The 12,116-nt window shown below is 36.2% G+C and overlaps 1 protein-coding gene across 3 annotated transcripts in view; it reads left to right on the forward strand.

Moving 5' to 3' along the window:
- Window positions 1–12,116, forward strand: part of afap1l2 (actin filament associated protein 1-like 2) — a 40,882-nt gene that overhangs the window by 8,174 nt on the left and 20,592 nt on the right. For all 3 annotated transcript variants that reach the window (XM_056268821.1, XM_056268820.1, XM_056268822.1), the window contains exons 2-3: window positions 8,491–8,619; window positions 11,291–11,362. In XM_056268821.1, the coding sequence (XP_056124796.1) occupies window positions 8,491–8,619; window positions 11,291–11,362 (201 nt within the window). The remainder of the gene's footprint in view (window positions 1–8,490; window positions 8,620–11,290; window positions 11,363–12,116) is intronic.

Genomic DNA, 12,116 nt, shown 5'->3' on the forward strand with positions numbered 1-12,116 from the left:
CTGCTCTCATTGAGCATGACTCATCAGTGCGCAGTTTTTTTTTCTCAGTAATAAATGGTATCTGTAATCTTTTATTAAAATGTACTTCCTCCACCTCTGAAACCACTTCCCATTTCGTCTAATGTCATAAATCCCTCTTACTTTTCAGTCCCTCCCCTAGAACCTGACTCCATTTCAGTATATAACTCCTACTTTTTATGGTTCAATCATCACTTGGAAATTACACCGTCAGTGCTGGGTAAATTGTAGTCTCTTAATAAATACAAATTACATGATACAAATTGTAGTTAGTAACATTATCTATTAGATTACACATTTTAGATAATATAATCTGAATACTTTTTGATTACTTAAGATTACTTTTGACGTAACTTTTTTATAACATTGGTTTGAATAGTATAATATTGTACCATATAGATAAAAATACAAAGAGAAAGAAAAAAATATTTTACTGTTATAACTTATTTATTTTATGTTGTCAACAACATGAAGTAGACCTACTTTAAACATTTACATTGTGTCATGCAAAATTAAACTAAAAAAGATTAAATGTTTCATTTGTTTATGCTGTGCGGCCTCTAAATTTTCCATGTAATTATAGTCACCTGACCCGTGGCCCGTGTGTGTGCAATTCCACAAAACGTTTCAGAAAAAAAAAAAAAAAAAGATAAATTGGGGAGAATCAATTAATTCTGAATAATTTACTGCCGTTTTGTGAATATTGATGATGTATTTCAAGACATTTGTCAGGTGTTTGTCCTTAAAACAGTCTAGTGTGTAGGAATAATTGTCTTATGCATCTCATCCCATGCCTCCGTTGCTAATTCCAAAACATCATTTTACAGCTAGTAATGGAGGCTTGAACCACGAATAGCAGTTATTAGAGTTGGGGTGAAAGAAAGAAAGAAAGAAAGAAAGAAAGAAAGAAAGAAAGAAAGAAAGAAAGAAAGAAAGAAAGAAAGAAAGAAAGAAAGAAAGAAAGAAAGAAAGAAAGAAAGAAAGAAAGAAAGAAAGAAAGAAAGAAAGAAAGAAAAAAAAAGATAAATTGGGGAGAATCAATTAATTCTGAATAATTTACTGCCGTTTTGTGAATATTGATGATGTATTTCAAGACATTTGTCAGGTGTTTGTCCTTAAAACAGTCTAGTGTGTAGGAATAATTGTCTTATGCATCTCATCCCATGCCTCCGTTGCTAATTCCAAAACATCATTTTACAGCTAGTAATGGAGGCTTGAACCACGAATAGCAGTTATTAGAGTTGGGGTGAAAGAAAGAAAGAAAGAAAGAAAGAAAGAAGGAAAGAAAGAAAGAAAGAAAGAAAGAAAGAAAGAAAGAAAGAAAGAAAGAAAGAAAGAAAGAAAGAAAGAAAGAAAGAAAGAAAGAAAGAAAGAAAGCGTTAAGATTGATTAAGCGTCTGTGAATAACATGAGTTAGTGTGTCTCTCAACAGTGTTTGACAGCAGTGTCTCTACTTATAGCAAAACTGTAAGTTTATCTGCTTCAAGAACAGGTGCATTATTACCTCGCCAGTGAGAAATATCTTGTAGTTATTAAGTTGCTAAACTATTTTACTGATGAAAATGTCAGAGCAGACAATTCGTTTCTGTAGAAGTGTGTTTCCGTATATGTGTGTGAGAAAAAGAGCATGTGCTTTCCGTATATAATAAAACATAATTTTGTTTTTTTATCCTATTGTTTACTATATTTATTTGCTTTGTCATTGTCTGGATTTTGGTTCCTTTCTGCTCTAAGGACCTTTGAAATAACTGAAATCATTTGGCGAAGTGATAGAACTATAATGCAGTCAAAATCTGCCTGGAACTACTTTAGCCGTGCATTTCCCTGAAAATAATATTATTGCACACCTTAGAATGTTCGTCAGCCAATCAGATTCAAGCATTCAACAGCCCAGTATTATAAAGTAATATAAATGAAGTTCCAAGTGCCCAATCAAAAGGAAAACCATTTTAGGAAATCAACCTCAATTTATGAAGTCAACGTATGTGATGTTCTCTCAACCTTTTCAGTTGTATAGTATTTGGCTTCTGTTAAAGAATAATCTTCTTTTTGTTATCTTATTGATATCCAATTTATTTTATTTCAGCTTTATTGAGTAAAGTTTAATTTAACATTAAAAACAGAGGTGTGCATTGTTTTATGGAGTACTCGGGGTGGGCTGTAGATGACACAGCAAATGTCTGTAGAGTGCCGATTTCATCTCCATGAGATAAGATTCAAGGCCCAAGGCAGTTTAGTCATGTTCAAAGGTATTGCAGTGTTTTTCATCTAGAAGAATAGATGATGTGATCCATAGCTGCACCCACACACGGTTTTATGTACTGTACTGTAGCTAAGAGGTTAAAGAGGTTACTCTGCTCTTCTCCATGTATACAATATTAAAGTAGTCAAATGTATTTGACCGGTCCCTAGATCTCATCCATAACTCGGTCTCTCTCCAAAATTGTGATTATAAATGGTCCAGACAAAAGAAAACATTTTGACTCCTTTTGATAAGGAGTAATTGTAGGAAATGGAATTTGTAACCCAGATTTTCTGAGCAATCTGATTTTCTGTTGCCAGTGCTCCTGATTGCTTAATCTAAATAAACTGAAAAGCATAAAGTGGAGCCAGCGGGGCCAGACCATAATGCAACATTCCTGGGTCGAGACATATATTAGGCCATATGTAGTAAAATGTACTTGTTGCTGTAACTTGTTGTTGGCTGATAGATGGATGTTTAAGATCATGGGTGTGATCAGCATTATGCTTAAAACGTGACACGGTATGTTTTAATTTATGTAGTACAGAATTATATATAATTGATGCAATTTTACTGAGTAATGTCATTTGGGTGGGCGCGTATTTATATGTTTTTAGTAAAGATTCATTGTGGTTGTTGCGTTCGAGAGGAATTGAAGCCAGACTATTATGATATCTCATTAAACATGATGAAACCAGTCTTTAATTCTGGCGGTGTTTAAAGAAGCTTGTATGTTTTTGTGCGAAAGCAGTTCTGATTATGTAGCAGTTTTGTTTTGATTTTATGTTCACTGGCAAAATTCATCAATTAACAGTTCATGGACTGTGCTGTTCATACTGAGTATGTAAAATTGTAGTATCAGTAGAAAAAGATGTAATAGTTTTCAAATGATTGATTTGTCTGGGTTCGAGTCGGCAGGTATCTCGTTCGTGACAAGTCTGCAACTTGCATGAGCGCAGCACATTGCAGTTTCTCATTTAACATGCAAAAAGGGGCATTTTCAAAGTGCCATGGTTATAGTAGGGTCAGATAGGGGTGAAAATATTTAAACAGAAAATATTTTGTACAGTAGTTATTTGTTTATAGCAAGAGCTATAGCAGTAACTGCCGTCCCATGAGAGCAGCAGGCGTAATGATATGACGCAGCGCCTGAAAATAGGCTACCTTCCGTCAACACAACGGAACTATTTTCAGGCGCTGCGTCATATCATTACGCCTGCTGCTCTCATGGTACGGCAGTAAAGTTTCTTGATTATTACGCAGGAATGAGAGTATAGTTCCTAGCCATATCAGCCTAGAAAATCGCAACTTTACATTTTCCGTCGGTCTTAGTGCACGATGTAACTACAGAAGAGTCCAGTTTTAAATAGGAAAAAAATATCGAAACTCTTTGGTCATTTTTTTTTTGAGAAATGCTAATGGTCGTGTCCACTTCAATGATGTATGCTAAGCTATGCTAAAAGTGGTACCGCCAGAACCGGAGATCGGCTGAATGGATTCAAAAACGGTAAAACTCAACAGTTTAACTCTGGGGGAGTTGTAAAATGAGCCTATTTCCAAAAAAAGTGGAGTATCCCTTTAAAATCTCAAGCAACTGTATAGTACAGATCCATCTTTGACTTGTGTATTGTAGCATGCATATTGACCTGTGACATTGAGTGCTTTTGTGAAGTGCTCTTTCTAGAGGTATATAAAAGATCAGTGCTTCTGTTCTGCTTTTCTGCAGTCTCAGGATGGTTAGTGTCATCTGTTCCCTTTAAACAAGAATAGAGAATTCTATACAAAAAGCAAACACCAAAAAACATGCCATCACTGCGGTGATTGCCCTCCCACATGGCCGAAAGCCCGTCATTTTAGAGATTGAGGGTTTGACTCGGGAATCAAATAAATGATGTGCTGTGACACGTCGCCTTGAGCTGAGCTAAGTATATGAGCCACAGCTGGAGCCTGGCTGTATTTTAAGTGTCAGACAGGAATTGCCTGTAAAAATCAAACCACTTAGGACACTAACGCAAGCCAGAGCGGCATCAAAATGCTCCTCGTCCACTCGATTTAAACTCGTGTTTATTATGCCAGCTCTGATACAGTAAACGCTCTGTGGCTTTGATTCTGGGAAGAGCGATGCTTAACCTTACAATTTACCACGAGCATGTGTCTAAAATCAGTTCAATAGCCACTCAAGACAAACAAGCACAGCGACAATGTACACAGTGTGAGATGGTTTTATCGAAGTCTTCCACATTCCATCAAACACTTGCTCTGCGGATCAGCCGCAAAAAGAATTTCTTTGTCTGACTGCAAACTGAAAGTCCAGAAATAGTGTAGGGTTTACAAAACACCATCAAACACCTTTATTTGCAATCATTGTTTGTCCTGGAATGAGGAAGTGTTTTTTTCTTTTTCTTTTTTTTTACATCAGAAAGAAATCCCCTCTTTGCTGCAAAGATCATGGCCTTTTCCTCATTCCTTCAATCAAAGTGAAATTGTTGATCATTTTTTAGCATATTTTCTGACACTCTGCCCTTTTATTCGGTGACTCGTGTGATAGACAGTCTAAAGAGTCACTGTCAAACCCAGGTTTCATTACTCTGAGGAAGTGTTAGCGGTTCTAGTGCTTACAGGGATGTAACATTCTCGTTCTCACCGTTTGCAGAGTTTAATGGGCTTGGGGCCAAACTGTATCCAACGGAAACTCGGCTCTTGTTGGACTAGACTGAGTCAGCTGACTCCACATTCCCATGGTCCCTCCAGAGAAGGGCATCGAAGTCAATCTCTGAAAACACACCGCAAAGAAAATGTTTGGACAAATGCTCAGCTGAGCATCATGGGAAGAGAATACATGACAATATTAAAGGGATAGTTCATCCAAAAAATTGTATTCTTTCATCTTTTATTCACCCTCATGTTGTTCCAAGCCTGTATGCCTTTCTTCTGTGGAGCACAAAATAGGATATATTGAAAAAAGGTCTCAGTGTTGTAATGTTACCATGAAGGTCAGTGGTGTACAATGTTGTTTTGGACCCCATTAACTTTCATTGTATGGACAAAAACAGTTGAAATTCTTCAAAATATTTTATTTTTTATGTCTTGCTGAAATAAAACTTTAAACTTTTTTAATTTAAAAGTTACTTTATCTTTTTTCTGTGGAAATCAACAAAGGAAGTGACATACACTACTTTAAGATTTGTTGTGTGTGTTCGGATAGTTGGCCATTCTTCGTGGGTGAGAAACCAAAACAACTTGTGAATTCTTGTGAACTAGATGTTGATGCTAAATGAAGCCACAAGCTGTTTGCTGTTTACATAAAATGTATGTGTTAGAACCACATTTTATGAACAAATTCCTACAAATAGTAATGCCATCAAGTAATAAACATTTTTAAAACTTTGGATCTACTTTGATACGTCATTATCTTCATTAAGATGATTCACCTATCAGTGAACTAAATATAAGCAGATATTGAATATAATTGAGGAAATATTGAACATTGAACACACTCGCATGTTATGTCCTGTGAGCTTGTAAATCTGTTTGATGTCTTTGTCAGGGATTTTATCTTTCATACAGGAGTTCTTCTCAGGAGCTATTTATGCACGCAGAGAAATATGGATAGATGTTATCTGTCTCTGAGGAGGCGGACAAGAATGTTCGAATAAATCCTGCCCTCCTTAAGCTATGACTTCCTATTGTGCTTAACATGTCTCAAAGCATGTCTTACTCTCACAGTAATTGTAGAGATGTCACTATTACCATTGACTTTCTAGTAATACTAGACAGACAATAACATATTAGTAGACAGCTTCATCATTATAGCAGCAGCAACGTGTATGACACTTATCTTGATGGTGTCGATTTCAAAGCTAAAAACAGATACAGATGTATATCTGCTACAGACATATATGGAAACGATTGTTCCATATTTTATATTCATAAGACTTGTTGACAAAGGACATGTCAGTTGTTGTTTTTAGCATCAAGGTTTGAATTTAAAATCTGCATTTCTTTTACAACATGTTTCACCATTTTTAATTGGTATCTGCTTTGCTGTTCGTGTAATGTGACAAATTAATTTTTTTAAAGTATAAATACCGGTATAAATGTAAAAAATGTTGGTAAAGATTTAGATCCATATATCACTGCTTGAAATTTCAACAATCTATAAATGAATGTTATTCAGCTCATTGTGCGTGCTAAAGAAAACTGGTTATCTGACTTAGTTATGGCAATGAGTAATCCAGTGTTACTGAAACATTCACAGAAAACTTTAATTATTTAATGGCATTCATTCTTCTCTATCCATTGTCCGAACAGCAGATCATCTGGGTAGGGACACTGCTTGTGGATATTGCCTAGAGTTGCATCACCAAACTGAACTGGGCCTATACTTCCTAAAGGCAGGGTAAAACACTACTGTTCCACAGTTAGAGGAAAGTAAACATCACCACTGCAGAAGCCATAAGAGAAACATCAACATGGGTTGAATAGTTTTATAGGTCATCTCACTAGTTTAGAAACTAGAGAAGTTTATATTTAACCAGTAAGGTACAAGAGGCTGGACTGTAAATGGACTAAAGTGTTTTTATAGTCAAGTGCCTGAAACCTCTTTATCTTCGAATATATTCCCAACAGCAAGTGCGTTGTTGCTTTTATTAGAATGGTTATTCAATTATGAAAATATAAATATAATGTAGTCCCTGACATGTAAATGCACCTAGTGTTTCGGTTAATAGTTAATCTATCTGTGCTGTACTGTGCAATGATATACACATCTAGGTGAATGGATGTTGCACATCGGTCACCGTGATTTTGCCAAGTAAGACATGGTCCTGGATCAACATTCCTGTCCCAAAATGTAGTCCTTACCCAATCCCTACCCCTAAACCTAACGCTACCCATAACTTTTCCCTAAAATTAGAGGGTAATGATAGGTGAATTACACTGATGTCTAAGTACTTCACCCTGGTTCTAAGCCTAAACTTGACATAACCTTTAAACTTGGCCCTCAAATCTGATTGGTTGATTGGAAAGTTGATCCAGGATCAACAAAGATGTTGATCCAGGAACATGTTGTAGCATGGCTGGAATCCTCTGTTGACCAAATAGCATCCTGGACCAGAACTTTCAGTTTTTAAGATGCTACTATTTATTTAAAATTATAATGCACAAAATGTGAATGCCTGAGATCAAATCTCTCATCTTCATGTCATTGTTGCATTACATACAGTAAATGTCATTTGAATCCGAAATTTTAAGTATGATGACCAAATATTTAAATGAACAGGAGAGTGATTGTTAGTAAGTTAACTAACAACCAGCACTCACTCATTTGTCCTTTTATATACCACAAAATGAAGACAAATGGCATATTTTTATTGGACCGAATGGAATGTGGTTTAAAGGAGTTTGATAGTTTTTGTTTTTGCATGCACCAGTTCTTGATAGCCTTATGTGGAGTTTTAATGAGATGTTAATGGCACAAATTAATCTATACTTTCTGTTTCATTTCCTTTTTTGAGCTTGTATCCAGTAAGGTCATTTCTGTTGTAAGGCAGTGTGATTCATTAGAGGAGAAAAACAAAGTATGGCTCTCATAGTCAAGACTGGGATGCCCAGTTTGCTGCTGACCCCTGAGGGTGTGTGGGTAGAGTGACAAGGATACGTCATGGGATGTTGGGAGAGTCAGTGTGGGTAGAGTGACAAAGCCTCATCATTCACCCCACACTGACTCTCTCAACAACCCATGCCGTTATCCTTCACTTAAGCTGCTGCTAACTAGCTACACACAGACACAAAAGGCAAAATAATATGGATGTTGTCAACAATTAGCAAAACATTCAAAATTAGCCAATAGAGTATTTTACATAATGAGGAAATAGTTGGTTTTGTTATGACACCTACTTGGTTTAATGTGTGTAATATACAGCAATCGCTTTCAAGGTTAGTGAAGCACTGATTGACAGGCACAAGTGATTCACCTTTGTGCTATCAGGCATTGGTAATTTTCAACTGATTGAAAACTGCTTCATTTGAGTTGCCAGATTGGAGATAATTCTGAACTTATCAAGCATGTATTAATTTTTACTGTAACTATTTTGTAATCAGCATGAGAGGTATTTACTCGAAATCAAGGTTCAGCACATGAGATCTAATGCACTGACATGATGATGTTATTTATTACTTAAACTAATTATCGTGTGTGTGTGTGTGTGTGTGTGTGTGTTTGTGTGCAGTGCTGGAGCAGCTGTTGGAGCAGCTGCAGAGGTTCCTGAAGATCCTGGATGGAGAGAAGCTGAGTGGAAATGCCACAGTACAGAAGGGCCTCCTGAATGAGCTGCTGCAATCGTACAAGTCTTCCAATGGTACATACATAACAGCATAATGTCTAGACTAACCATCTAACTCTACACCAAATCCTTCTCAAACTGTGATCTGCAAACCATTGGTGGTCCAGGAAGGATTCAAAGTGTTGATTGGACCAAAGGGACTAACATTAAACGACTAATCGATTAATTATTTAGAACACTACCGTTCAATAGTTTGGAGTCAGTCAATTTTTTATGTTTTTGAAAGAAGTCTCTTATGCTCACCAAGGCTGGATTGATTTGATCAAACATACAGTAAAAAAAACAAAACAAAAAAAAACTGCATTTTCAGCATCATTACTCCAGTCTTCAGTGTCACATGATCATTCAGAAATCATTCTAATATTCTGATTTGCTGCTCAAGAAACATTTCTTATTATTATCAGGGCAGTGCTGCTTAATATATGTATGTTAACCACAAAAATGTTTCAGGATTCCTTGCTGAATCTAAAGAAATAGAAAAACAGCATTTAATTTAATCTTTTGTAACATTATACATGCCTTCTTTGATCAATTTAAGGCATCCTTGCTAAATAAAAGTAATGACTTTTATTTTTTATTTTTAAATGATAGTGTACATAATGATTTTACAGACATTAGTTGGCAATTTCCCACTGATTTGGGGTGTCTGCATTTTTTATTTTAATTTTTACGTTGAATCAGGTTTTCCACCTGAAAAAGCCTGTGATGTCCCTTCTCTCTTTACTCTTGTCAATAAAAAAAAGTAAAAGGCCCAACAAAAATGACCGTTTCATACATATTTATTCATTTCAGCATACACTTGCGTAGCACAATTGTTCTCATGGGGAGCAACACAAAACTTGTGTGTTGTTTAGAGAATCTGCTCTGTTCTGTCTTATTAAGGAGCCTGTTATTTTGGTCCATCCATTTGCTTCTTTCTTCACACAAGCATGGCTGTAGTTTTTTCATGTTCTGGTCTCGGGCTTGTGCACTTCCTCCCCTGGCTTCAAGCTGTATCATTTTCCTAGGCTGTTTTTATCCTCTAGGGACACTAACTTCCTTTTAGTAGCAGCTTATAAATAGCTTTCATTTCCATCCTCCAAATCCCAATCTGTTTTCACTGTACCATCGAAACATGTTTTTGTTTCATCACAGGGTTTTATTTCCCCTTCAAAAATACATCCGAGCTTTGTTACCTGTGGATTGCCACATTTGATCTTTTATTCTTAATTTAGTTCTACTGAAAAATTGCGAAGATCCAAAAAAAATTCTTAAGTGTTTTTGTTGCCAAGCAAGCTGTAAATCCATCTCCCACAGGCTGGGACTAAATCAGCACTTTTATTATGATAGAATATGACCTCTCTATGTATCCCACTGGCCTGCCTTTGATGTGTACAGAAGGAGGGGCCCTGGAGATGCCTTTGGACCCTTACACAAGAGAAGTGTGAGACAAAACTCTCACTGTTCTTCTCCATAATAGAAATCTATTACATGTTCAGTAAAATACGTGAGGGATGAAAGCGTCCAGAATCTGAAAAAGCATTGAATACGAGGAGGAGGGGGATGAAAAGTTCAAAGAAGTCTTTGGCAAGTCCAGGCAAGGTTAAATGAGTGGAGTGAAGAGTATCTTTACTCCAGCAAGTTCACATTCAGTGGCCTAAAAAGTATTTGGACATTTAGGCCCCACATTTATTGCATAAATAAGCAAAGTTCCTCATGTTCGCCCAGGTGTCCTAGCAGAGAAACCACAGGTGTAGATCATCACATTAACTATAAACATGTTTTACTAATGTTTGACCAACTATAAAATGTCCAAATTTACTTTTTGTCTTCAATTCGAACAGTATATGTATTGTTTTATCATTTAAAACCTATAAACTTCTTTTACTGATATTGGTCGATATTGGATATTGTACATACTCATTTCTCCATAAAAAATAAATAAAAATGATTGTCTTTGCCATCATCTAATGCTCACTTAAAGGAATAGTTCACCCAAAAATGAAATTTCTGTAATCATTTACTCACCCTCAAGTTGTTCCAAACCTGTATGAATTTCTTTCTTCTGCTGAACACAAAAGAGGATATATTGAAGAATATGGGTAACCAAACAGTTGATGGGCCCCATTGACTTCCATATTTTTTGTTTAGTTTTTTCCCCATCAACTGTTCAGATACCAGCTTTCTTCAAAATATCTTCTTTTGTGTTCAGCAGAAAAAAGAAATTCATACAAGTTTTGGAACAACTTAAGGGTGAGTAAATGATTACAGAATGTTCATTTTTGGGTGAACTCTCCCTTTAAAGTTTTTTTTTTTTCACGTTTTTTAGCCAGTGACACTTAAGTCACATTTTAAGTGTAAATTACAATACAGTCTCCTGACAACTATCTTAAGTTGGCAAATTGCTGGCAAATTTGTATGGATTTGTATGTATGAATATCTCATTCCAGCACATTCCTCACTGACACTTACGGTATGTTTAGGGGTGGGTTTTTTTTTTTTACAAATCATATGCTTTCCTACTAATCACATTATACGAACTTGTACGAATTTGCAACTTCTTAAAAAATAAAAAATAAATTTATCAGGTCAGTAAAGTGTACTAGCAAATACTTTTGGGGTTCCTGCAGCAAAAACTCTGTACAAAAAAAAAACGATGTTATGGTTCAAATCCATAATCCAGTCTTTAATATTGGTTATTTTGCAGAAGAAGATGAAGAATACATCTACATGAACAAGGTCATCGTCACAGGTCAAAACCAAGACCGCACAGACAGAGGTGAGTCTATAATATTCCTTACAATTAACTTGTAAAACTTTTGCAGGTGTGAGGATGAAAATATCCCCTAACCTGCAAACATGTCTCTCACATATCACAGTGGTTTATCTTGCTGTTTGACAGCGCTGCTGTGAATGTGTCATGTTTAGGGGGGTGATTGGGTTATGGTTGAAGTGTTAAGCCCCCCCCCATCCCCCACTCCTCACCATTTCCTGTCTGTTTCTCAGTAACTCCTGTCCTCCTCTCGCTCTTTCTGCCAGACCCCCATCTGAGGCCAAGCTGCTTTGTTTAGATTTCACTAAAGAATGAGAGTAACAATAAAACCAGACTTAACATTCACATCGCAGTCGTCTACATATCCAGAAGATACATGCATGACTAAACTGCGGTGGTGTTCTGTGATTAGATTTGCAAACGGCACCATTTTAATGAACAAAATTTTTAAAAGGCTTATCAGGAGAACAACCCTTTGAGTTTCAGTGTTGTGAAGAGGGACTTTTTACAATGTAATTTCATAATTTCCTGCCCATATGTGAAAATGTCTACTACCTTGTGCTATTGGCATCTGATAAATCAATAATAAATATTAGTCACTAATGTGAAACATCATATAAGCTCACGTAGACCAACAGGGAATTGTAAGTGGTGAGAATTGAATTGAATTTCAGTAAAAGGCATCACTTGATGTCGTCCTGACTCCTTGGTGACTCTTAGCCCTCGCTGTGCGGGTTTGGTATTTGCCTTGCGTTCCTAC

This window comes from Rhinichthys klamathensis, unplaced genomic scaffold (genome assembly GCF_029890125.1).
Source record: "Rhinichthys klamathensis goyatoka isolate OS25496 unplaced genomic scaffold, OSU_Roscu_1.1 h1tg000277l_1, whole genome shotgun sequence".
NCBI classification, from domain to species: Eukaryota; Metazoa; Chordata; class Actinopteri; order Cypriniformes; family Leuciscidae; genus Rhinichthys; species Rhinichthys klamathensis.